Source organism: Cenococcum geophilum (assembly GCF_001692895.1).
Source record: "Cenococcum geophilum 1.58 unplaced genomic scaffold K441scaffold_2, whole genome shotgun sequence".
Lineage (NCBI taxonomy): Eukaryota > Fungi > Ascomycota > Dothideomycetes > Gloniales > Gloniaceae > Cenococcum > Cenococcum geophilum.
In genome coordinates this window covers 5345504-5370759 of record NW_027137560.1, presented here as the reverse complement: position 1 = coordinate 5370759, position 25256 = coordinate 5345504, and the positions used below count along the sequence as shown (strand labels likewise).

Below are 25256 nucleotides of genomic sequence, written 5' to 3'. Positions count from 1 at the left end.
TATATCTCTTCTTAGTAGTCGCACTACTGCCGATATAAGGTCCGTAATAATTAAGATATTGTCATGCGATGCGCTACCCATACCTGCGGTATGGGCTGGAGAGCTTATAAGGCATTCCAACCGGCAGCCCGTCCAGTCGCGAGACACTGCTGCTATCTTTTTAGTTTGCATGGCCGAGTGGGTTGGGCTTGGACATGACAGATATTAAGTTATAGCCCTTAATTTTAAACTAAATTGTTATTTCTCTAGAACTAGCTAATAGATTATTTCTAAACTTTAACTAGAGTCTTAAAGTGGATATAAAAGGCCAGGATTAAATTTATATAATTTATAAGGGTTTAAATTTTCTAGATTTTGGTGGGGTGCGCAGCTTACCGGTGGAACACGTTAGAGCGAGTGGACGAGCTGCGTGAAAAGTGAAGCCAAGTAGATATCACAAAAATTATGTATATAGTAGTTAAATCTCTATTGAACTCTCCACACTATAAGCTTCTGATCAAATCCACCACTGACAACCCATTCCTCATCGATTTGAATATCGCCCTCTGTTATTCTAACTCGCCCGGCCCAAAGACATCGGATCTTCGAGCCGGGTTCATGACCCTCTAAGCTGGCAACGAGCTTCCCTGTGCTTGCCTCGATCCCTCGGATGATCCCGTCATCACTATTCACCCGCGAGCCGCTTCCATCAGGTCGCCAGGCAAGCGTTGGAGTAGAGTATTGAGTCTGAGGGGCTAATGTAGAACATTGCACTAGAATTGCAGCAGATTCTCGGTCTTGTACCACAAGGGCAGCTCGCGCTTGGGATGCTTGAGTGGTAACATGGATGTCCTGCAGCTCCTGAGTAGAATGCGGGATAATCTCTGTCATGTGTTCCGAACGTCCGGTAGCTGCAGCTGCTACCGAGCTGATATGCGGCGGAACAAGGAGCCGTACGATGATCAGCTTCATATGAGGCACGGCGGATGTAGATACTGCCACAATGGATGGATCTGTAGGGCAAAGAGCAACCGCTGCTGGTGTAAAGGCAACCCACGCATTTGAATGTGGTGCCAAATTTTGTTTCCCTAGCAGACAAAATTCTCGCACATTTCCTGTTAGCGTAGGTAAGGCGTAATAGTATAGATATGTGGAATCTCTCCGTGTGAGAAGCAAAAGAGGTCGAGGTGAGCCTGCATGCTCGATAAAAAGAATCGCCTCCGGGTTGCTTGGAAGGTTCATGACAGTGAGGGGTTCACCAAATCTAGGATTAAGACCCTCTGAAACACTCATGCGGTATAAAACAATCTTTGAATCCCACCCTGCAGTCGCAATATATGCTTTTGTTGAATCTTGCCAGCTTGTGATTTTCACTACGTATTTCGTGTGGTCTTTTCTTTCGTCCAGCAAACTTTCCGACCTACAGTCGTATAATCTGATCCTACCAGACATGCTCGAGACTAGGAGGTATTTCCGGTCGAGAACGGTTGTATCTAATATAGGGGAGTCTTGCAAGTCCGGATAAGAGCGAAATACTTCAAAAGCCTTCGGGTCCGGAACCACCATATTGAGACGACGGTCTGCCGCACTCGTGAGAAGAAGTGGTTTGGCAACGGTCTGCCCGGGCAGGACTAGTTGCTCGATCGTAGCGTTGAGGATGTTCGATGACGATGGTAGACTGGTTACGGTAACCGGGGTGGTTGGCGCTACTCTCTGTCAATCCTTGGATGTTCCTTCTAGCTATACATAGGACTGACCAGGGACATGCCAGCCTCCGTCATCAACACCGAGTTTTTCGAAGTTGACAGTTAAATCGAATGTCTTCTTCTCCTGGAGAATCTGCTCGATTGTTAAATCGCCCTTCGATGTTGAACCCGCATCTGGCGGCAGGCCTGCCTCCTTCAGAAAAGCAGTCAGCGTCTGGAGAAAATGAGCTTGTGTCAGTTAGTGAAGATGTCTACAAAAGCCCATGCCTCATTGTAGCCATTGGCCCTGAGAAAGCGGGCCACGATGATTGCGGCGGACGGCAACATGATTGCAACCACTCCACGGGGGGCTATATAGATGGATTTTGATGTAGTCGCGTAGAGCAGTAAGGTGCATCTAATTCCGTTCGATGGGATCTGATAAGAGAAAGGATGGGGAAAGCCGTGACCGTAGAGTGAACAAAGCTTTTCTATGGAGGAAATTCTGCCGAGCCCTTGACATCTAGAACTCCAACATTTGATGACCTCAGGCCTCTACTAACGGCGAGGGATCGTAATTCAATACCCTCTCACTCCCTTAAGGGATGGAGAGTTCTATAGATACACTAACTCAATCGGTTGCCAAATACTCTCCCTACAAGAATACTGCGGAGCTTGCTCCAATGGAAATCACACATACGACTTGCGAAAGAAGCTCTCTTAGCAACGACAACCTATACTGTGCGCAGGCACACAAGCCAGTTGGCCGTGAGGACTGTATAGCTTCCAAAGCCAGTAGTATCCAAAGGCCAGAAGTATTTTCAACTAGCCATTTCATGCAGAGGAGGCTAATTGTCGCAGACTCCATCGATGTCGAATAGCGAAATACTGGGACTGAGGCTGCACGAGTTAGAAGTACTGCGAAATCTTCTTCCTAACAATCCTTACTGTATAGACCTACGTATCAAGCTAGCTCGATCATACCAACTTCTTGGATACCCGGACCTTGCCGCTGGCGAGTCGTACAAAGCTCTTCTTCTTATTGATGAAGTTGTAGACGAAGCAGGAGAATACCACGAAAATGCTCTTGAAGCCGCGAAGGAATTAATTAAGCACTTCCCCGGTCATAAAAGAACGGAAAGGGCTGCAGACTATTTAGAAATTGGTGAACGACTACAATCCTCTAAAGACGACCATACATCATCAATAGATGTTGAAGTGGAGGATGATGAGGCAGCAGTATGGGCGAAAACATGCTGGTCTAGGGCTGCGTAGGTCTTGAAACTCTCATTGTCCGCTGCTTAAACTCTTGATATCTTCCGGTCTGTATCCTCTTCGTCCATGTGCCTTATTTTTCATATTTAGACATCCATACAGTTGGTTCTATGCTATACTTTTCTACCGCTTTCTCTTTTCTCCTTTTGATGTCGCAAAAGTTGCAAAATTTTCTAATAACTATGGAGTATACTCATCAATACTCAGATATTTTTTCTTGTTGGAATGCCTTCTAGCATGCGGTTCTCTGAAGAGTGCCTTCGATTATTACTCGAGAGTTTCAAGAATATTCCCAGGCGATCTCCAATTGGTCTCTATCCAAGAGAGGTTAGAACGAAAGCTCCGGTCACACTTTGAGTCCGGAAACATCACTTGGGATCAGAAAAACATCCACGTCGACGACTACCCGGAACGTGGATACGTTCGTCGGGAGTTGTATCCTTGGAACAGCTATGAGCCAGATAGGTTTTCTGCTGAAAGCATACAGTTTCTCAATAATGAGATGAGTAATGTTGCTCCTAAACTGGAAGTTGTTGCAACCAATCTTCCTTTACTTGATGCTGGGAAAGCGGCATCCGATGGGTAAGTGTTAAATCATCCTGGGATCCAGTCACTTCAATCGTAGTCGAAAACCCTTTCGCTCTGAGTGGTGAGTATAGATATTCTGGTCATGAGGCTCATTAGTGTCTGCATAGCGAAACGGCTATCACAGGTCAGCCCTCAAAATACATTAAGCAGCTTGGGATCTTTGCCAGGGAAAATATTCCTCCGGGTGAGGTAATACTGGAGGAAAAGTCCGTGCTGACGGCCATTGGACGACTTCACGAGTTTTTCTGCGATGCCTGCAGTGCTACTCTGCCTAAAGACAATGCAACAACTGAAACACCTGAGGGCCCACTTTCCAGTAACCAGCAAATCTATTGTGAAGACTGCGATGATGTCTTCTACTGTAGCCTTGAGTGCCATGATCTGGCTCAATCCAGTTATCACCCTGCCCTTTGTGGCTGCGTCGTTGATCTCATTTCCAAAGATATCCCCGCAACGGAAGCAGCAGACACTCTCTATTCATTACTCCTTCTCCGTGCTCTTGCTATGGCAGAGACTCAGGATGTCCATCCCCTTGAATTGAAAGAGGTCAAGTATATATGGGGAGACTACCACGGACTACCTCTGGAAAAAGTATGGCATACTGGTCGAGATGGCCAAATACCCGATGCCTTCGCCTCTGTACCTCAGACACTTCCATTTTCGTTCAATGCTAATATACTGACGCCGTTGCACATGCTGGAGAAGATGGGCGTAAACATCTTCGAGACGAATTCCCGATACGACTTTTGGGTATTCAACACTTTGTACGCGAAGTTTCGTGGTACTGCATCTGCTAGACAAGGCCCGGACGGAAGACCAGAAGTTAGTGCAGTCCATTCACTGTGGTGTCTCGCCAATCATAGCTGTGATCCGAATGTGGCATGGGAGTGGCAGGGCAGCATTAAGTTTTGGACTCGAGAAAAAATGGTCGCATGGAAAAATAAGGAGGGAAGGCGTAGTCCTGGGATCCGTAAAGGTGAAGAGCTGTTGAGCCACTATTGTGATGTTCGTTTACCAGTTAAGGAGAGGCGTGAGTGGGCTATTGGAGCACTTGGAGGCATATGCCTTTGCGAGAGATGCCTGTGGGAAGCAGCAGAGGAAAAAAGTTGAAGAGATTGCAGTGGCTTGACGCCGATACCTCCGACAAGAGCCATTGTTTTTCTAATTCACTCCACCAGAGTCAAAGCTTCCATCTCGCGTCCACCTACACCTCATTCACACCAATACCTCTATCGCAAGCATTAAAGATCTGCAGATTATTGCTCAAACCTTCATAAGCACATCAGACGCCCGCCATAACTGTCTTTGCCATGGCTAAACGCGTTAAATTTACCCTTTCTTCTCCAGCTCATAATAACTCCTGCTCCGACAGTTACATCGATCATTCCAGAGTCACCACGCACTGCAATGCATACAGCATTTTGAGCGGATGGTGTAATGCAAAAGCAACATGGTACCCCTGGGGCATGTTGGCAGTCCGCGCAGATCATGAGCCTACGAAACTAAGAAATGCGTTCTGCAACTTTGAGCTCCCATGTGACCATGTTTGTAGTCGAAAGATGCCCTTCAGATCAGGCGAATTCCTCTAATGCCCCGAGCACAAACCTTTCGATTGCAGATGCCCAATTATGGCAGAGCTAAGATAGCACATCTTCTCACATGCAACGCCAAATCTCGTCAACGCTCATCTCAAAATTCATAGAAGCTTGAAATTAGAAAGATACGGTACTGCTATCTCACTCTTGTTGGTCAGCCGATAGGTTTCCGAAGAAGCTGATACTGTCTTTTATTGAACGATACCTTTCTCAGTGCTTATGACTCCTCCCGGCATTCGCGCTCTGCATCGGGTATGGACCTCAGGATTCTCTAGGATCCAGATTACAGAAAGCCCATGCTCACGGCTATAAACGATTTCGATTCCCTATTTCCAAAATTCCCCAGCATCGCGAGGTTCGCCGTGGAAATCGAGTGCGCTGTGCCTTATGAACGACCCCCGGGGCTCGCCTCGCAAGGATCAGACGAAGAGGACAACGTCATCAGTATCGGGCAAACACCTACAAGTTCTTAACCACAATCGGCCCGATAGCCCGGATCGAGGTCAGCTTCTGCTTCCTGGAAAGCCACCACCTCGCCTCCGACGAGCGCGTGGCTCTCGCGAAACTGATCCTCCAACCCTTCAAGATCCTCTAGCACGCCCAAGCCCAACAAATCAAATTCCTGGCCATGTATTGGTACAACTCGTACAACATCGACATTACATGGAAGGGGAGGAACTACGAGTGGCCAAGCGTGGAGCCCGCGGAGAAGGCAGAGTACGAGCAGTACGTCTGGGACCTCGCGGCCTCGTTCAAAAACGCCGCGCCGTTCCGCCTAGGTGCCCGACAGCATGTGCTACTACCTGCGCCTGCTAGAGGTCGTGCGCAGCCCCCTGCAGGACGGCGTCTGCACCCCGACGGAGGCCGGCCAGCCGGCGTACTTCCTACAAGCGGCGTGCATCGCAGAGGCCCGCGGGGGCTACGATACCTCGCCAACATCACCGCCATGCTGGGCCACAGGCTCACGCGCATGGCCGCCCTCGCCCGCCCCCATCAGGCTAAGAGATGAACGAGAGAAAAATTTAGAGCTCAACAAAACCACTTTAAAGGAGGATATTGATGGACAGGCGTAGGAAATCATTGTGGGAGAGAGCAGTGACATACAGAGTACGGTTGGAAATGCGGCAGAACCATCAAGGAAGCCTACATTACAAGGACGAAGAGGTGAATCCCATTAAGTTCCCATCATACTTACAACTTCACAGCATATCGTTGTTGATGGTATCAGGCCTGAAGATATATCGATTTCACAATATCCAAAACCGCTTAGATTAGCATCTCAGGATGAGTTCGCAGCGTTGTATTCTCCTTCCGTCTGGCCAAAGTCTGGGGAGTTACCCTCAAAGCACTGAATAAGGCACCTACCATTTTTGCCTCACTCAGATAAACATTCAAAACGCACTTGCGTATCTAAAACTTTAAAATCCACATATCCTAGCCATAACCCCAAGTGGACTACCCAGAATATACTCTGCCTGGAGGAACTAAATACATTTACTCTGGCGCCGACTTCTGGACTTCCGAATTCTTTCCAGATTATCTCTGCTCTCCGCGAACGGCAGCTTAAGTTCCCGTCATTTTTCCCATCCGCGCTACCGCATCCTCTGAAACTCCAACACGCTTGCAAGTGGTGGACTCATAATCTGCATGTCCAAGCTGCTCGTACCTACACGCACGATCTGGGCTTCATGACCTAGCCATGGGAACAGCTGGGGTGGGAGATTGATGGTTATCGGCACTATTTTTCGATAGTGTAGTGACTGCGGTGAGGGCATTAACAAGTAGATTTGGTGCGAGTGTGGGCGCAATTCGCAGCTGGGATACTTGCAGGACGAGGAAGTACCTTCCAAGGCGCCTGCAAGGACTGCCTAGTTATTATGGACAATATGATGAATACGGACTTTATTTTAATTCCTCCGATCCCTGTTTCAGGCATAAGCGTTAATATGACACAGATCTCAACCTTCTCTATACCGTCTCGCGTCTGACCTCCGATCCTTGCCTCGCTGAAATAGCTACCACACACGCCATGACAACCCTCTCAGCGCATATTCAGCCAGACTTCTCAACCACGCATCTTGTAAACTTCTATCAGCCATCCAATCTCCCTCCTCAATGCAGTGACGCCGCGCCGCTTTCACAAACACTCACAGCGTCTCCGCCATCCGACGGTCTCCTGCAAACCCCCGCCATGGAGCCTGTCTCGGAATCTGTTCAAGAAGCCGTCTCAGAAACTATCCCAGAAACCACCCCAGCGGTCGAAGAACCCGCCCCACCAGTCCCAACGGTCCCAGAGCCTACTCCCACCTCACCCCAACCCACCTCCACCTCAAACCCTCCAGATCCCTCTGCAGTTCTTCCAACCTCAGCCCCATCTCCATCCCCATCCACCCAGTCTTCCACTCGACCATCCCCACCGCCGTAACCTCGTGCATAAAAGCGCACCTAACAAACCAAGGCTACTCTCCAACCCCGACCTGGGCGCGCGGCCAAGCATGGGCCCTAACTGGCTTCGCGCAAACCTACCAGCACACGCAGAACGCGCTCTTCCTGCGCACCGCGCGCCTATGCCGACTACTTCATCTCACGACTCCCAGACGACGGCGTCTGCTACTGGGGCTTCGATGCGCCGCGGACGGAAGCAGTTTCGACCGGAGAGGCCGGAAATGCAGGGGAGGCCGGGGCGAGGGAGGTCGAGGCCCCGCGCGACGGTCCGCAGCGCCGATCGCGGCGTACGGCTGTTTGCTGCATCAGAGCCCGGGGCCGCAGTCGCCGTCTCTGGGACACGCGCTGCGGATGATTGGGGGGTGATTGCGATTGCGATGGCGACGCCGGCGCAGATCGTGGTAGATAGCGAGGGGTTGGAGCCCGTGGTTGGAGGGACGGTGAAGGAGACGATCGTGCGGCGGGCGACGATTAACAATTACGAATTCGCACCGCGGCGGTGGAAGGATCATGGGCTTGTGTATGCGAATTATCATTTCTTGCTGCGTGGGAATAAGATTTGTGAAATGGGGTTGGCGTAGGGGGGCTGTGCTGCTTTCATGTCTGGCGAGAAGGGTTGGGAGGGTTAAGACGGATTGGAGGAATGCTTTGAGGGAGTTTCGGAACAGATAGTACATTTCTCACTATGAGGCCAGGGGTTTGGCAGATAACAGTAACTCAAGGGAAAGACCGACTTTTGCTATATTACGATACGGTAGTTCTCGGCCTCCATTTTCCGCGTTCAACTTCGTTGGTGCCCATATCACTATATATTTTATCTACAAAAAACCGTCAGTTGCGACTGTACGAGTGAATGGGGAAGGCGATCTCACCTACATAAGGTATATAACAAAGCTACCGACCGCTCAACGCGACATAGCAGGCCCACCCGCACTGCCCGACGCACCCGCATAGTTCGGTCTCGCCTCAACATCTGCCGCGCAACCAGTACAAATTTTTAGATCCGCAGAGCGTGGGCGCATTTGCCCTACCTGTTGAAAAGAATCATCAAAGATACCCGTCAACCCGTCCAAATCCCCACCACTAACCTCATGCAGCCTGGCACCCTCCTACATTTCCATCCCCGGATTACTCGCCCCATACGCCATGCTATTTGGCATGATCCCCAGCCCGCTACTCCCATCCTCCTGCACCTGGAACTGCTCAAACGACATCGGTAAGGGCGAGAACGCGAGTGAAATTGAATCCGACGTGTGGCCCCCTGGTGCTCTGCCACCTGGTGGTGGTTCAGGGTTCCATTGGAATGGGCGGGCGATGTCGTTGAGGGACGTTACGATGGTTCCGAAGGCGGGATGTAGGGTGAGAATGTGGTAGGTGGAGTGGGCGAAGAGGACACGGCCAGCGATGGAAAGGCAGAAGGAGTACTGTGGATTCACTGTGCTCCTACTGATTCGTAGATACTACTGCGTGATGGTGCTGATCTTGCAGGCGGCAGTGATGCAGGTCTCGACGGAGCTTGCGGACGGGAGTGCAATTGGACAGTTCCGCCAACGCCATTAAGCGGAAGGGTAGGCAATGCATTGACGCAGCTGGATGACAGCAATACTGTGCGTGATGTGCGCGAGTGTCAAATTTTGATCCATGATTGCCTTGCTCATTGAGGACGGATGCATTTCTCCATTTCGGAGGTAGGAAAAGTCGCCACCTAATAAGTATCATCACCATTTCAAGTCATGGAGATTGGTTAAGTTACCTTACTAATCTCAGATCTAATTCCTTAAACCGCATTAACCATAACTGGATTTCTTGGGCATTGTTGAAATTAACCGCACGCCGAAGGTAGTGACTAGGTTCAGACTCTCGGCTGCTTCAATGCAGAATGCGAAGCCTCCAATTCTACTTCTTCCTCGGAGGTATGGCGCTCGCTTGTGGAAATTAGGACCTAGCGATTAGAAGATGACCGTGCAGGAGGCCTCATATTCCAGAGCACGACGATTCGATTGCGTTGATCTAATTGGCTAATTCTTATCAATAACGCGCGGACGAATTTCAGCAAGTTAAAGGATACCCTGTCATCTACGCTGTTCTTACTCCAATCACTGCTGGCCGTATGCTGCTATGACCGGCAAAGTACCACCAGAGATATACTGCTGCATCGCGGGCTCACTTTTGGCTTCCTGTGGCTAGCTCGATGCATTGTTGTACACTCTTACTTGCCGCATCCTAATCTCAAGTGAGTTGGGCAGCAAGCCGAAATCGTACAGCCGTACCGCCGATCCCACCAACGCCTTATCTCATAAATCAGACCCCCGGGGAGAAATAGCGCCACGGCGTGGCGCTAAGGGCTAGCGCTACGCTTGTGGAGTCCTGCAAACTCCTAAGCCAATTAGGTTACCTTACCCTAGTCCTATAGAGTCCTGCAAACTCCTAGACCAATTATATTACACTAAAAGGAATTTCTCCCCAAGGGTCTAAGAGCTTATGGGCGCCCTTTATATACGAAATTAATGTTTCTTATTAGGTAATAACTCTTCTATTATAACGCTATATCTTATACCCTAAATTAACTTTAAAATACTTATAACTAAATCTAATTAAAAGCTATTTACTTCCTCTATCTAATTAAGAAGTAATAAACGCTACTAGTGGAATATATATGCCCCTATCTAATAACTTATAAAGTCCTTTATCTAGCGCCCCTCCTAGCTATTTTCCTCCTCCTAATAGATACCCTAACGGACACCCTAATGGGTATTTTAACAGCAATATAGACTACCTTAATAATAAGCTTAATAGCGACGCTATTAAGGCTCTTTAGCCTTCCTCTAACGAACCTTCCTTTCCTACCCGCGGTTAATATAATATAAGTTTTAGGGAACGGCAGTCTACGTAATTTAAGCTATAATAGGTAGCTAATATACTACGCCGCGTTTAATGGAGTTTTTAAACCTTTATACTTGCTTAGGCTAGGGCAGAAGAGGGTAGAGAGGTTATAATTTAGAACTTCCAATATGCCTATCTATAAGAGCGACGGCGTGCACTAATGCGTGCTGTAGATAATCTACGTATAAGGGGCATCTGCCAGCGTCCTTCTCTAGCAGATTCTTTTGCTATAGAGCTTAATAATCTTATCCGTTAGCCCTACTTTACTTAATTTAATCATACTATAGACCTAGAAACACTAGACTTTAAGCTAGCCTTTTAGACTATTAAGGAGGTTGCCCTAATATAGTATACTATTCTTTTAAGACTTATAAGTAATTAGCGCGCCTACTAAGCTAGTTATAACGCTACGCTATAGTCTAATATGTTATCTAGGCGATTGTTTGCTATCACTAGTATAGTATATTATTCTTAGGCCAAAAAGCAATCTAGCTTCCTTTCTTTAATACTAGATATCTATTTAATAGGCTCTAGTATAAAGCGGTAAGTAATTAAGACTCTATTAGGGTTTGGGGTGTGTTACAGTTATTATTAGGCTAATTAGTTAATAAGTAAGATTATTAAGGAGGTAGAGGTATAGTATCTAACTCTAAACTCCTAGGCTAATCAGCTAATATCTTTAGAGACAGCTTAAGCTTTAAACGTTAAATAAGTAGGCAGTAATTATCTATAATAACATTAACTTTAAGGATAAAAAGCGTAACTAGGTTATAGGCTATATAGATACTATACGGTCAATAATAACAGCGGCTATTATTCTTTACCCTAGACTACTACTTTTAGGTCTATATTAATCTATATATAATCTAATAATACCACTTAGGCTTAAAGATATATTGGCTGCCCCTAGTATATCTAGTAAAGATAGTAGAATTAAATTAAATATTACGCAAAGCCTTATATCAGATGCAATTAAAAAACTTTATACGGCTAGTATTACCTCTATATTTAGAGATAGTAATTACTATCTTAAAATGCTAAGTATATATTATCTTAATATAAATCAGACCAAGTTCTAGTAATTTAGGGCCATATTTAAGGATAAGGGTACTATTAAAGGTACTTACGGCGTCTATAAAAGTATATTTCTAAACTAGCTTAGTCTATAGGCACTGGAAGACCCTACTAAAGCTAGACCCACCTATAACGACTTCCGTAATTAACTCTAGCTTATCTATAGAGACTAACTTACGGCAATCTGTATTAGGGTTATTAAAAATAAGTAAACCTAGGCTCGCCGACCATATAACTAATAGGATTGGCTTCTTAGTATACCTATATAGTTCCATATCTAGATAAACCTACTAAATACTATTATCCGTACGCATTAGGCACCTATTATTTCTAAAGAGGAGGCTTATTATTACTTACGAGCTAATACTACTATATAGGGTTGCAGTTAGTGTAGTTAGGAGAACGCTAAATATTACCTAATAGAACTAATTATTGCGTAGGGCTTTACGGCGCGCGTAGTTGCATTATTCTATGCAGTAATATAACGTAAGGGCTACCTTATTGCCTCTAGTAGAGACTTCTTTAAGTAAATGGACTATGTTACTAACGCTATTAGTTCTCTTACACCAGATTAATTTTTAGAACTTATTAAAGACGTCTATTTAGCCGCCTTTATATTAAATATATGGAATAGTAATAGCTCTAATAAGCAACTATATAATGATATTAAATTCCGGATAATATATTATATGCTTTAGGAGGTTAAGCTATTTCTAACTATTCGGTATACTGTTAAATATACTAATATAGGCATACTAAGGCACTTTGTTAACCCTCTTATTGTCTACTTTTTTAGCGTATCCTAGCTTAACTATAGCCGCGAGATATTATTCTATTAATGGAATCTCTCCTTAGTAAACACTTTAGAATTATAGTATATAATACTATCCTCTAGGCTTATTAATTAGCTTAGTAGGGCTACTATATATAAAGCAATTAACCTTAGGCTTAAGTATCTTAACGGTAGCTATAAGATTAAGATAAAGTGTTATAAGAACTTAACCTATAATATAGATATTATATTTAACCGAGTATATCTATCTAATACTTTAGTTAGGGCGTTATGTAAGAGAGTAGAGGCTATATTTGGCGAGCACATGCCTAGGACTTATACTACTACTACTACACTACCGGATATATTTTTACTCGCTTATACTATCTTTACTTTAGATCTAGCTGAACCGCGGAGTGCTAAATAATTAGCTGGTAGGAAGTTTTTTAATTCTTACAATATCTTATAAGAAGGCATTAAGGTACTAGCGGATAAAGTTAATTAGTTTAACTAGTAGCACGTTTAATAATTAGATACGCTTAGGGGGTTATACCCTTCTAATACCCTAGATAATCTTAATGGATTTGCTAATATAGAAGATTATGCTGCCCAGGTTGGGGAGGGGTTAAATAGGGTTATTGATCTAATAATTAACCTTATAATAATTAATACAATTAACCTTATAGGAATTAGAGTAGCTAACTAATTTCTAGACTTCTATAAACTCCTATAAACTCCTATAAACTCCTATAAACTCCTATAAACTCCTAGACCAATTAAATACCTATATTTATTAATGCTCTAAACTAGCATACCCGCAATAACTCCCTTAGGTTAAATTTACCTAATTTTTAAACTCCTGCGAACTCCTATAAACTCCTGGGCTAATTAGATGCCTATGTTTCTGTTTATATAACCTTTTATATAACCTTTTATACGACCTTTTACACGACCTTTTATACGACCTTTTACATAACCTTTTATATAACCTTTTATATAAACTTTTATACGAACTTTTATATATAAGGCAACGACAGAACCTAGTAACTATATTCAACTACTATCTACCTATACTACCTACTAGGTAACTTTAGGGCTTCCATAATACCTTATAGTTAGGCCTACACTAGATAGTGCCGTTATTTAGGATTACCCCTTAGATTAATATAGCTGGATTAAAGCTTGCCTGCAAAGAATGCCTTATAGTTTAGCCCGCACTAAATAGTATTATCGTCTAGGTTTTACCCCTTAAATTAACGCAGCCGGATTAAAGCTTACCTATAAAGAACATGCTATAAAAGCCGCCACTTTAGCGTACTAGAGTGCCAGAAAGCAACGCCAACTTCCCCCCTCTTCCTCCCCCTTACGCCGCAATGCCACTGCCGCTAGGACCTAGTAGTGGACCACTAAACGGCTTATACGCCGCCAAAGACCTTAGCCTAGGAGGTAGGGGCGAGGGATCCTTAGGGTCCTTACGCTTACGCTTTAAGGGGCTGCACCCGCTAGAATAGGCCGCCACTTAGTAGCGAGCACAGGTGTCCCTAGACCTACTTACCTACTATATACCCTTTTTAGAGTATACCTAATACTCCTTACCTAAGGCTTAGCAGGTAGTGTATCGCTTACTACCTACTAACTCTACCCCTAACTCCGTCTCCATTATCTAGCCGATATAGCCCCAGTTTCTCCGCTTATTTAGCCCTATAGCCGCTAACCCTACTACTAACTACAACCACTATTTGCCTTAGGCGGTAGGGGCGTACGTAGTAGTTGCCTTGCCGTAGGGGGCCTAAGCCTATAGTAGGCGGACGGGGTTAGCGCGCTAGGTAAGGGCAAACCTAGTAGTAATAAGGGCTAGTAGCAAGAGGGCCGGTAATGGGGGAAGGGCTAGGGTAGGAGTAAGGGCTAGGGCGGGAGTAGGAGTAGGAGCTGGGGTTAGGGCTAGGGCCAGTAATGGTAATAATAGTAGTAGTCTATAAACATATATAAGCTAAGTATATACTATACAGTTATTAATACTTATGGCTCCTCTTCTAGCTCCCTACCGCTAAACCATTTATCTTTATTATTGTTATCGTCGTCAGCGGCGGCGGTAGCGGGCGGCGGCGGCGGCAGCGCTAGCGGCGGTGCTACTATTGCTACTGCTGCTACTACTGCTGCTACTACTGTTAGGAGGGGAGGATGGTGGTAAGGGCGAGGGTAAGGGTGAGGGCGCCTATTAAAACCAGTTAGTTATATCTTATAGTTAATAGTTAGAGTTCTAATACTAATTATATTTTAACCTAAATTCTACTAGACCGAAGCTAGCGATAATAAAGGAGGGCCGCAGCCCGTAGTGTTCTCTCCTTATTAAGGAGGATATTAGGGGGGTACGCACGCACCTAGAGAGCAGGAGGAGATATTTTAAAAGCTTTAATAGGAGACGGTTAATAGGTATAAGTATAAAAAATAATTTTAAAGTGGTTAAAGATATTATTAAACGAAATTAGAATTTTAATTTATATTTACTTTAATATTCTTAATTTTCTAAACTACTATAAACTCCTAGGCCAATTAAAATAATGTACTATCTCCTATAAACTCCTATAAACTCCTAGGCTAATAAAAACAATATAATATCTCCTATGAACTCCTATAAACTCCTAGGCTAATTAAATATATTTTATATATTAATACAAAAGTTCTCTAGACCCTTTAAAGTTACTTACCTTATACGCCCTCTCTTTAAAATAGGTATAAAGGTTAATATTTTATTAGTATTTAAATCTCTCTCTGCTAATGGCAACCGACGTATTAATAGGGTAGTAGGCTCTGTACTTTTATATCTCTACCTTTATCTTTTTTAACTAGGAGTAGCGCTTATCTATATATCTAATATATTAACAACTAGCTACTAGATATTTAACTAGCTGCTATTAGGGCTATACCTAGCAACATTTACTCCTAAAGTATAAACTTGTTTAAGCTGTCTTATAGCACGCTAAATACCTTTTAGTATACCCTTAGGTGGGATAGGTAAGGTTAGTAATAGTAATACTAGCGTACTAATAACTCCGTTAACCCATTCTTTTAGTTATAAGGTTAATGGCGGTGTACTAACTCTCGCTATATCTAATAATATACGCTTATTTGCTCTGGCCGTCTTAATTATATATAACTATACAGCCCTTAACACCTCTCGTCTTACAACCTGTGTAGTAAGAGTATCGTCCCTTTTATAAATAGTTGCGGCGTAATTAGATACACTGGTATGAGATTCCTAACTATACTAGCCTTATAGCTCCTATAGCTACTATTATTGCTTTTTTGCATATCTTATATCCTTTATCTTAGTATATAAATCGTTAACCTCCTTAATAAAGTACTAAAGTTGCTCTACTAACAGTTGCTTAGATTTCTCTTTATAAGGCCATATCTAAAGTAGAGGAGCTTTAGTATAGAGATAATTAAAGGTTAGCATGTCCTAAAAGTCCGGTCCCAGTTTATACGTATACGTAAGCTGCTAGCGGTATATTATATCTATATACGCAGATAGCGGCATAGGGATATGCCTATATATACTACTATATAATACTTCTACCTATGTAGTTACCTATTTATTAATAAGAATTAGGGCAAGGTAAGCTTATATACTATTTCTTAGCTAAGTAATTAGTTATAGAATACCTAAAGCCTAAGTAAGAGTTAGAAGCAGCACTAGATTATAATAACTATAATATTAATCTGGCGGTACGCGGGTAACCTAAACTTATAGTAGTAACTTATCCTCGCTAAGGTAAGTTAGAAAGGCCTTTTAATAGCATATACCGTTAATTATTTCTATCTATATAGCTAATAGCCCGGCGCAACAAGATATCTCTATCTTACTCTAAAATCTAGTTATTATAGCTTTATTAATAGGAGCAGAAACCTAGCTTAAAGCTAATATCTAAAAGGAAACACTTTCCGTATTACTTACGTCGCTAGGCATATAGCCGTTAACTAGTTAACTACGTGCTATTACTTAATTAGCTAGTAGTTAATTCCGATATAGCCTATAAGTGGTTTTTTAAGGTATGTCTAATTGTAACTATAGCTGTTTAATTTCTGGTCTATTAACACCTTCCGTATTAAAGGCCTAATATGGTAAAAATATATAACCTTTACTAGTCTAACTGTAGCCCCGTCCACTATAACTAAGACGCTGCTAATAATCTATAAGACTCTTTATAATTAAAAACTTCTAAAGCGCTACCTATTTAATATCTAGGATATTAATACCTATGCCAAGAGAGGTTGTTGCCACTATAATCCTTATAGACGATAAGAATTTCTTAAACTCTTTATATTAAGTAGTACGATTATACTCTTAAATATATATAGTATATACCTAGACCACATTAGTAACGCAATAAGCTTTATCATCGGTATTAGTAGTATACTATTTATTAGGTGTAAAGGTTAAAGTCTTTATAAGGAGTGCTCTTTAGAAGTATACCGCTGCTTCCTAAACGGACTAACGACTATTTACAAAGACAATCGTCTTTAGTATTTGCTCCGGGACTATGGTATTTAAATCTATATACGCGTCTAATAGGAAGTATAGTGCGTCCTATAAATCCACCTTGCCTTTACTAAGCGGCAGTACGCAGATTAAGACATTGGGGTGATTTATAGAAGTCCTAATAACTTTAGTCTAGTATATGCGGTCACCTATAGAGCAAAAACCGGTATTACTAAGAACTAGTTATTTTACCTCCTTATTAAATATAGCAGAATAACTAAACTAAACTATATCCTAATAAAGTATCGTCCGTAGCTCGCCTAATATTATAAATATTAGTTGGAATGATTTCCATTGCTTTACTAGATAATACTCATTAATTGTAATAAGTCTAATCCTAGCCTATAGTTCTGGGCTCTTTAATATATCCCGGAAAGACTTTAATAAGGCCTGCTTAGGACTAAGAAGTATATATATATATACACCATCCTTTACTTTTTTAATTAGGGCCCTATTTAGGCTCCTACTCTTAGCAGTAATAAGACACGGATTAGAACTATTAAGCTTCTGGATATTATCTAACTATTTATTGCTAAGCTTGCTTAGTAGGACTATCTAAATAGTAATCTTGCCCGTTAAGATTAAAAAAGTATAAAAAATAAGACTCTTTCCAAAACCTGTGCGTGTAATAAGAAGTATATTACTAAAACCAAATATTAAACGTCTTAAGGTGCGTATCTGTTCAAAATAAGGGGTTTAATAGCGGCCTCCTGGGTTTATATGCTGGAGTATTTATTTAAGATATGCTTTTAGAACAGCTATTTATAATAGAACATTTTCCTTATACTAAGCTTCCTTAATAATAGATAATAATTCTTCTAGGTCTATTAAACTAATTGCTGTAATATAACCTAGTTATAGTGTTAGGCGTAAATAAACCTCTACCCCACCCGCCTTAGTTTTCCGCCGACCCTGGTACCATTTCTTCCTGTAATTATAATTTTATTTAGGCATCTAATTGGCCTAGGAGTTTGCAGGAGTTTATAGGAATTCGTAGGAGTTTATAGGAGTTAAAAAGAATATAAATTGGCTGTACTCTAATTGGTAACAGGTGGATATAGAAGAGTAACACTAGTAATGCGCCCTAGGGTTCTGTATACAAGCGATCTAACCGGCCTAAGAGTTTACAGAAGTTTATAGGAGTTTATAGGAGGTTATAGGACCTAGCCGGTAATAAAAATAGACGTAGTATAGTTATAGTGTGGATAGTAGTAGGAGGAACGGTTTATAGGTATTACAAAGATTCCTTTTAAAAACGCAGTTAAGGTTTTATATAATATATCTTGTACCTTTAACTGCGTTATAATTAGCCTTTATATATATAGAATTAAAGATTATTACCTTAAGATTAAAATGCATTAAACAAAGCATTAATAACTGTTAGTGGGGCCTTAGTAGAGCTAGTTAAAGTTAAAATGCGCGATCTAAAACATTTATTTCGCACTAAAGCGACGCCTATAAGCTCTTAAACGCTTCGCAGAAGATTTTATTAGGTGACAGGAGTACGCAGGGGGCTAAAATTAGTGCGCTATTCTAATTGGTCCAAGAGTTAGCAGGAGTTAGCAGGAGTTAGGGCGCTATTCTAATTGGCTTAGGAGTTTATAGGCGTTTTAGAGGGTTTATGTGTTATCCCGTGTCACGGAACAAATCTTTTACGGAGCGTCTGATTTATGAGATAACCAACGCCAGTGGCTGGGAAATGCAGCCCGCACGGTAACTATTACGGGTGGCCGTGACGTGGGCGAGCGCGACCGCGGCGCACTTCCATTCCCAACGTCTACGCGGGGTTCGAGCATTTCACTTCACAACCCAAGCCTCGTGGGCAGCACAGATTCAATAATCAAGCCGTTTGTGGGTTTTGGTGACGTGAAGGCGGAAACAAAGGTTGAGGTAACGATTGAGCAGGCTCAAGAGTCTAACGGGGAGAGCCTTAAAAGGTGGCGGATCAAAGAATAACTTGATCCTCTGGGTCGCCAGGTCTTTATTTCAACTTTTAAAATCTCAGGGCTTTATGGTGGGAGTGGTGATTACTAGTAGCGATGGTGTTTCTTTTCACATGGAACGGAATTGCTCACTGGAGTCGGATACGATAATTTTCTTTCTGAAGGCCTACGAAAGGTTAATGTTAGGTTGCGCGTTAATATGGCCATGTTAGGATATGTGGACGATAGTTTGAGTTCATTTTTCGGGACTCTTTTGATTCTCAGATATCCACTTCAGAGTTATCTGTCAAACCCGCGTAAGACACATCCCTAGACAGACTTCCAAGTTTTTTGACAATTCAAATTCTCCAAGCTTCATAAACAGTATGAACCTTCTAATCAGATCTTCTATCCTTGCGCTAAGTTATCCAATTGAGGTGGTACTATCGTGAGCCAAGGACGATCTACTTGCAATAAAATGGCCATGCTTTCACGAATTTGGCAACCTTAGGAGCTTCAGTCTTCCACCAATGAATATAAAGGCCCTCAGATCTACACGCTTTGCCTATTGCGTCTCTTTTACGGCTGTGCATATGAGGCTATATGGATCATCCAGATACGCCTTCCATTTTGCATCTAGATCTGTCGTATGAGGCAGATCGTTCTTTGTTGGCGCTTGATGTACCACGTCCTTCATCCCCATCTCAAGAGGCACTTCTTCATACAAGTTGCCCTTTAGGCAGAACGCAAAAAATTCAATTTGCGGTTTGCAATGTGCGGTCATGTGCATCCTAACACCGTCGGTAACGTTTTCGACCACCTTCATAGTAATGCCGCACCATGAGCTCCTGTTGACATGATCTTGAACATCGACCGTTGCCTTAAGTCCCACAAATCTTCCTCCAGGCTTCAGGTACTTAACAATATTCTGCCACATGCCTGTTAGCTGTTCCCTATCCGCAGCATAGCTGATCAGCCAATTGCCCATCACAAGGTCGAATGAATTCTGCTCTAGTCCTAGGTGATCAAGATCCGCCGCACAATCAGCGATATAATATTTGATGCGTTCCGAGCCAGGACGTTGCTTTGCTTCTAACTCTTGGCCAATGCGGACCATTTCACTAGAGATGTCAACGCCGACAACGTGTTCCGCGATCCCATAGTCCAGCAACATCCGCGCATAAGTGCCAGTGCCGCAGGCGAGGTCGAGGACTTTTAGACCATGGGGATAATCCGCGACAGTATTACGCAGCTGGTTCGCTGCTACAATTTCGCCGGGCAGCTCTTCCATTGAGGCGTAGTTGGCGGCAAAAGTGTCATATTGGGTTTTCAGGACGGATTGTGTCGTCATTCTGTAATGAGATAGAGTAGTAATATTATAAAATTATAATTTAGGTCTATTGTGTACAGACCTCCTTAGATACCGGGTGAGATATATCACGTTAGAAATTTAGTGCTTATGTTGCGGGGTGCAGTCACGGAAAAGTTGAACAGGGTCACTGATGGAGCGCCGGGAAAAGGTCGGCGGGGCCACACTTTTAGCCATACAGAACGCGCATCAGCAGCCACAATTTACCTTAGTGACTGTATGCACCCTATAAAAATATATTGTGGTATTTAAATGGCTTATTAGTAATATATTGGCGACATCTACTTAGCATATACTTAGTATACGCTTAGCATATGCTAAATAGATGCTATTAAATAGCCTGCTTTATATGGAATACAAAGGCAATACTTTAAAAGGTAGTATATAAGGAAGTAAAATCTTAAAAATGAAGATAAATTTAATATAGTGTGTAGACTTAGTATATACTACGCATATGCTAAGTCTATATACTGCATATACGGGGATATTTTAATAACTTAAATTATTAAATACTTTAAATTCTATAAAATAAAATAAAAATGTTTTGTATATGCACTGCATATGCATAAAGCTCAGCGTGTTTAGAAGTTGAGCGTGGTCAGAAAGGTTCTGACCACGCCGAGTTTTTCCGTGACCACGCCGAGCTGTCAGCCCTATTCAGTGGAATATGCTACAACTTTCCGATGTAGGCATGTCAATAACTTAAGTAAGTTCGGTTGCAAATCGGCTCCATATGTCGATCGGTGGTCCGTGCACCGATTGTAAGAAAAGAATGATGACTCTGTCTATTGAAGCAATGGAAACAAGGGGTAGGTGACCGAGTCAATGACTGAGTCAATGGGAGGTAGCCGAGTCGGTGATAAGATAACCTGATTCAGGTCGACACCATATCATATCTGTTCAATCTGTGCGCCTTTTAGTGTCGCCCGTTCTATAATTAGTGGCGGCTACTACCGTGGCTCATTTGAATCTATAATTGAGTCGATCGTTCGGGCTCCAGATTTGGCTTCGCATAATACGTGATTGACGTCGGTAAGCGATTCGAGTGAGCCTCTCTCTGCCACCAGGCCTCTATCGCGACTCCCTACTTTGGTGTAGTAATGGAACCTCCTCCTCGGCCAACGCCCCCTCTACGATTAACGCTTTCTGCACCTTCGCTTACCTCCCGTAGGAGCCGTAGTAGAGCTATAGCGACGCCCGCGACGCCCCAGAAACAAGCTTATTGCAATCACGAAAGTTAAGATAATAATATTATATAAGGCTTACAAATACGACCATAGTATTACGATCGGGGTGTGTGAAGTCGCTATATTATAAGAAGTCGTTACTTTGGCGCGTATATGAGAGCTCCAGATTAGTATGGAATATGGAACGGAGGCTCGAAGGCTACATATTGAAACGGTGCCAAGAGCCTTATTTCAACTACCGTATACAGTATAGCTTGCAAATTTGACGCGCTTACCGATATGGAAGAGCTCCATATTTAAAAGTCGTCAGACCTGCCGAACCACAGCCTCATATTCAGATTTGAGCTCCATATCGGTTAAATATGGAGCCTTCATATTGAATATGAAGTTGCAACCGAACGGCCCCTTAGCAATTCCCCATATCTACCTTTCCGGCGGGCTTCCACGCGTTGTAACTCGCGTGAATAAAGATGGCTCATCCTTTTCTTTTTGCATTTTTGCCTGCCATTCAGCCTCCTTCTTTGCAGCTAGCTTCTTCTCCCGAATAGTCCTCCACCTCATGTAGTAGCATGCGAATGGAAAAAGAACGGTGTCGATAGCACACCAAGCAAATAATATACCAAAATTGAGACCTATTCGAGGATGTAGATCGAAGAGCGTTGAGCGCGTGGCTTCAACAACTAATACAAGTTAGTGACTGAGATAGACCTGCGTTGAGGCGAAGAGTAGAGGAGTTGAGGACTGATGTGGGACAGATATACCATTGTGCATCGGCCAAGCATACCCCCATCGGTAGAATCGTGAGGCTTGAGGAAGTGCATAAAACCCGGTTGCGACATTGGATATAACCCAAAAGATTAGCCAGAGGGCGGTCCATGGAGTCCCGAGGAACATGGCCATGTTTTCACACGCGAGGCCGAAGGCGGCCATGGCTACAAAGTTGATCATCCAGTACACAACAAAAGTGCCATGGTGGTAGGCATTTGGATTGATTGCTGGTTCCGTATGCGAGGCTGGAAGGTTTGACATGGGCATGAGAAATGCGAGAGAAACAAGTGAGTAAACACAAGAGAGCAGGCAATATGATACCACTGTGGCAGCCCACCGCCAAATGATCAGCTGATAGAAATGCAGGGGAGGGTGGCCTTTTGGAGTGATGTATTTCATATGAATTGGCAGGAAGAAAGTGAAGCTGAAGAATGAGACAATTATCAAGTAGATGAGGCCAATGCTGACAGCCGGGGTAGCAACCGGAGGACCAAAAGGACGGAGGTCATATATGGTGAAGGCGATGCCAGGTGAGAGTGCTTGTGGCACGGTCCCCAAAGTGGCGGTTGATATAGAGCCATTCTGCAAGACTGATGGAACCCATAATGAGCCAAACTCCAGAGTTATTAAAGATTGTAGTGCCGTTATTGATGGTACAATATAAGATGACGATGTGGCCTGGTCCCGGGCTGAGTTGAGAATTACCTGACCTGCGCCTTTGGGATCGTAGGTTGTGTTTCCTTGCTCAACAGCTGCTCTTAGCAATGCTGTTGCATTGGCATTTATAATGACTGCTGCGTAGGCATCTTGATTATATACGCTCTCCCGAACTTGCATTGGATCGTTAGCAAAATCTACGGGAGAACGGAACGTATAGCCAGGGTGGATGCCCCGCGAGTCTATCAATTTTTGCACTGATCCAGTAACGACTGGTCCAACGAGCGGTATTTCGTTTAGATATGGGGCAATCTGGCCGTCGAAATCGACAACCCAAACCTTGATCGAGGTCGAGAGTTTGTTCTGGTTGAATAAAACACCCCAAAACAGGCAAAGGAAGGCCAGGATAGCAATAGCAAGGATAAGGTCTTGCGCATTGTGAGTATATTAGCTAGATGTACGGAACTAATTAATCAATGGTAAATCGTCTTTTTACTGACTTGTTCTCATCCAGAGCTGCAACACATGCAATCGCACTCCGTTCATTTCCCAATGCCAAAAACCCACGGGAACTGGTAAAACGGCAGAACTACTGGAACGGCCTTGGCGTAGTGGACTGGGCCTCGGCTCCTGGCCCTCGTGCGCGGTCTCAATTTTCTCGATGTTGGATGTGGGTGGTGCTCCAGATAGAGATTCCCTACGGTCCCTTTGATCTTCATTATCACTGGAGAAAGACGAAGATGAGGAGGAGGCTTCAGCTTCAGCTTCATAGTCTGGAGCAATCTGGGCGCCGAAGGACATGGTGTTTTTGCTGCCTCGGGTTTGCTACCTCGGTGCACTGGGTAGGTAATCAACGCATGGCACGGTTTGGTTTTGCGAGGTTCGAGATGTGAGAAATGGCGAGCGGGGTGGAGGCAGGATATATGCCATAGTGGTATAAATGAATATGGACTGTTCTCCATAGAGGATTTCCATTACCATTGGCCTAGAGGAGCTGCCCTCAATGCTGACGAAGCTGAGTCAAACCAACTGGGAGAAAAGCAGAGGAATCGGAGAATTACTAATAAAGCGCGAAATGTGTTGGCACTTGTTATCTCAGTAAGCGACTCACACAGCAAGGGTAGAAGTAAGGCGCACTCACTAATACTAAAGTGTTACTAGTCTTAACGCCACTTCCTTTTAACCAATTAGCTATCTGCTGGCCTTAAGTCTGCCCTGCCGTCTAGGGGCCTTTGGTGCGGAACTCTATAGTACTTAACTTTAACTTTTGCAATTTTATATGTTATGTTCTTTAATTAACGTCTAATACGGATCCCATCTTAGCTCACGCAGACTACTCCGTACTAAGGAAAATTGTGTATTATATAGGTATAAAAACCCCTAGTGTTGTAGAGGGGAAAATCCCTATAAGCCACCTTAGTAGGATAAAAAATCCTTATTAGCTACCTCTGCACATAGCTACGTCCTAATCTCCGCTAGATATTAGATCTCCTTAGTAACCACTATATCCTTCTCTTTACTCGCCTCAAACTAGAGCTAGGGTTCACTTGGCTAAGTCCTACTATTAATTGCTATATACTTGTAGTGGTTTCCTATATTTTAACCCATCTCTTACGCACGCCACCTCTATTATTTACTGTATATACCCTCCCCCTCCTAAAGCCTATTAAAGGCGTAAAACTAGCCCTGTAATACCGAAAGGCGAGCAGGATATGTATGTGCTCAGTATCTTTTATACTTAGGCCCTAATTGCTAGGCCCTCTTTAGGAGGGACTAGTCCGTAGAGAGGAGACAAGGAGCGCCGTAGAGGGTTGCTATTTAGGCTACTAGGTAGAATATAGTACGGATATGCTCCGCGGGCGATCGCCTTAAGGGCTAGGAGGGGGTGTATATTTATTTATTCGTTCGTTTAATTGCTCGTTTATTAATATAAGATGTCGTTAATATCTTTATTTTGGGGTTTAGGGACGTTAAATCCGACTCGTATCTATAAGGATTATATATAGGTAGGCTCGGGTAATGCGTAGTAGTCGTTTACTATAAGGGGGAAACCGTTAGTAATAGTTTTCGAGATCTTACCTGTTGGAAAACAAGCCCGCAACAATATCACGTGATGAGACTTGTGGAGAAAGCTCTTGGCAGGAATCTGACCAATTAGACAACTTTGACCGGCGGTCAAAGTTCCTTAAAATCTCTTTAACCACCTATATAGAAAATAAGCAATATACTGTCACGGAACCCTACCGCAGGGGCCTCCATAGGAGAGCCCCGTGCTCTTGCATACACCTCGCGTATAGCTTATGTCAGCTACGCGTAGGTATATCACCTCCTTACGCCCTCGACCCTTACGATCGATCGCGCAACGTCTTGTAGACTCCTCGAATACATACGCTCTGTAGCCACTGCCCTCGTTCCGTGACAGTATATCACCTCCTTACGCCCTCGACCCTTACGATCGATCGCGCAACGTCTTGTAGACTCCTCGAATACATACGCTCTGTAGCCACTACCCCC

General features: G+C 43.6%; 5 protein-coding genes across 5 annotated transcripts; 1 reads left to right on the top strand and 4 right to left on the bottom strand.

The window, feature by feature from the left end:
• Positions 1–465: 465 nt before the first annotated feature.
• On the bottom strand, positions 466–2094 carry K441DRAFT_601365 (uncharacterized protein; the record flags this gene model as incomplete). Its single annotated transcript, XM_067645229.1, has 3 exons — positions 1941–2094; positions 1737–1899; positions 466–1685 (listed from the first exon to the last, which is right to left on the bottom strand). The coding sequence occupies exons 1-3, from the start codon at positions 2010–2012 to the stop codon at positions 466–468; spliced, it is 1455 nt and encodes a 484-aa protein (XP_067510143.1). The 5' UTR covers positions 2013–2094.
• Positions 2095–2383: 289 nt separating this feature from the next.
• K441DRAFT_106665 (uncharacterized protein) lies at positions 2384–4737 on the top strand. The gene is made up of 4 exons (XM_067639936.1): positions 2384–2472; positions 2526–2935; positions 3147–3521; positions 3635–4737. Exons 2-4 carry the CDS (start codon positions 2535–2537, stop codon positions 4635–4637), a joined length of 1779 nt encoding a protein of 592 aa, XP_067510142.1. The 5' UTR covers positions 2384–2472; positions 2526–2534; the 3' UTR covers positions 4638–4737.
• A 4238-nt stretch (positions 4738–8975) lies between these two features.
• K441DRAFT_106628 (uncharacterized protein) lies at positions 8976–9406 on the bottom strand. Its single transcript, XM_067639935.1, has one exon. It carries the CDS (start codon positions 9290–9292, stop codon positions 9011–9013), a length of 282 nt encoding a protein of 93 aa, XP_067510141.1. The 5' UTR covers positions 9293–9406; the 3' UTR covers positions 8976–9010.
• A 9573-nt stretch (positions 9407–18979) lies between these two features.
• Positions 18980–20214, bottom strand: K441DRAFT_651634 (S-adenosyl-L-methionine-dependent methyltransferase). Its single transcript, XM_067647227.1, has one exon. It carries the CDS (start codon positions 20110–20112, stop codon positions 19327–19329), a length of 786 nt encoding a protein of 261 aa, XP_067510140.1. The 5' UTR covers positions 20113–20214; the 3' UTR covers positions 18980–19326.
• Positions 20215–21391: 1177 nt separating this feature from the next.
• Positions 21392–23769, bottom strand: K441DRAFT_601358 (uncharacterized protein). Its single transcript, XM_067645228.1, has 3 exons — positions 23243–23769; positions 22079–23170; positions 21392–21997 (listed from the first exon to the last, which is right to left on the bottom strand). Exons 1-3 carry the CDS (start codon positions 23541–23543, stop codon positions 21741–21743), a joined length of 1650 nt encoding a protein of 549 aa, XP_067510139.1. The 5' UTR covers positions 23544–23769; the 3' UTR covers positions 21392–21740.
• Positions 23770–25256: the final 1487 nt, after the last annotated feature.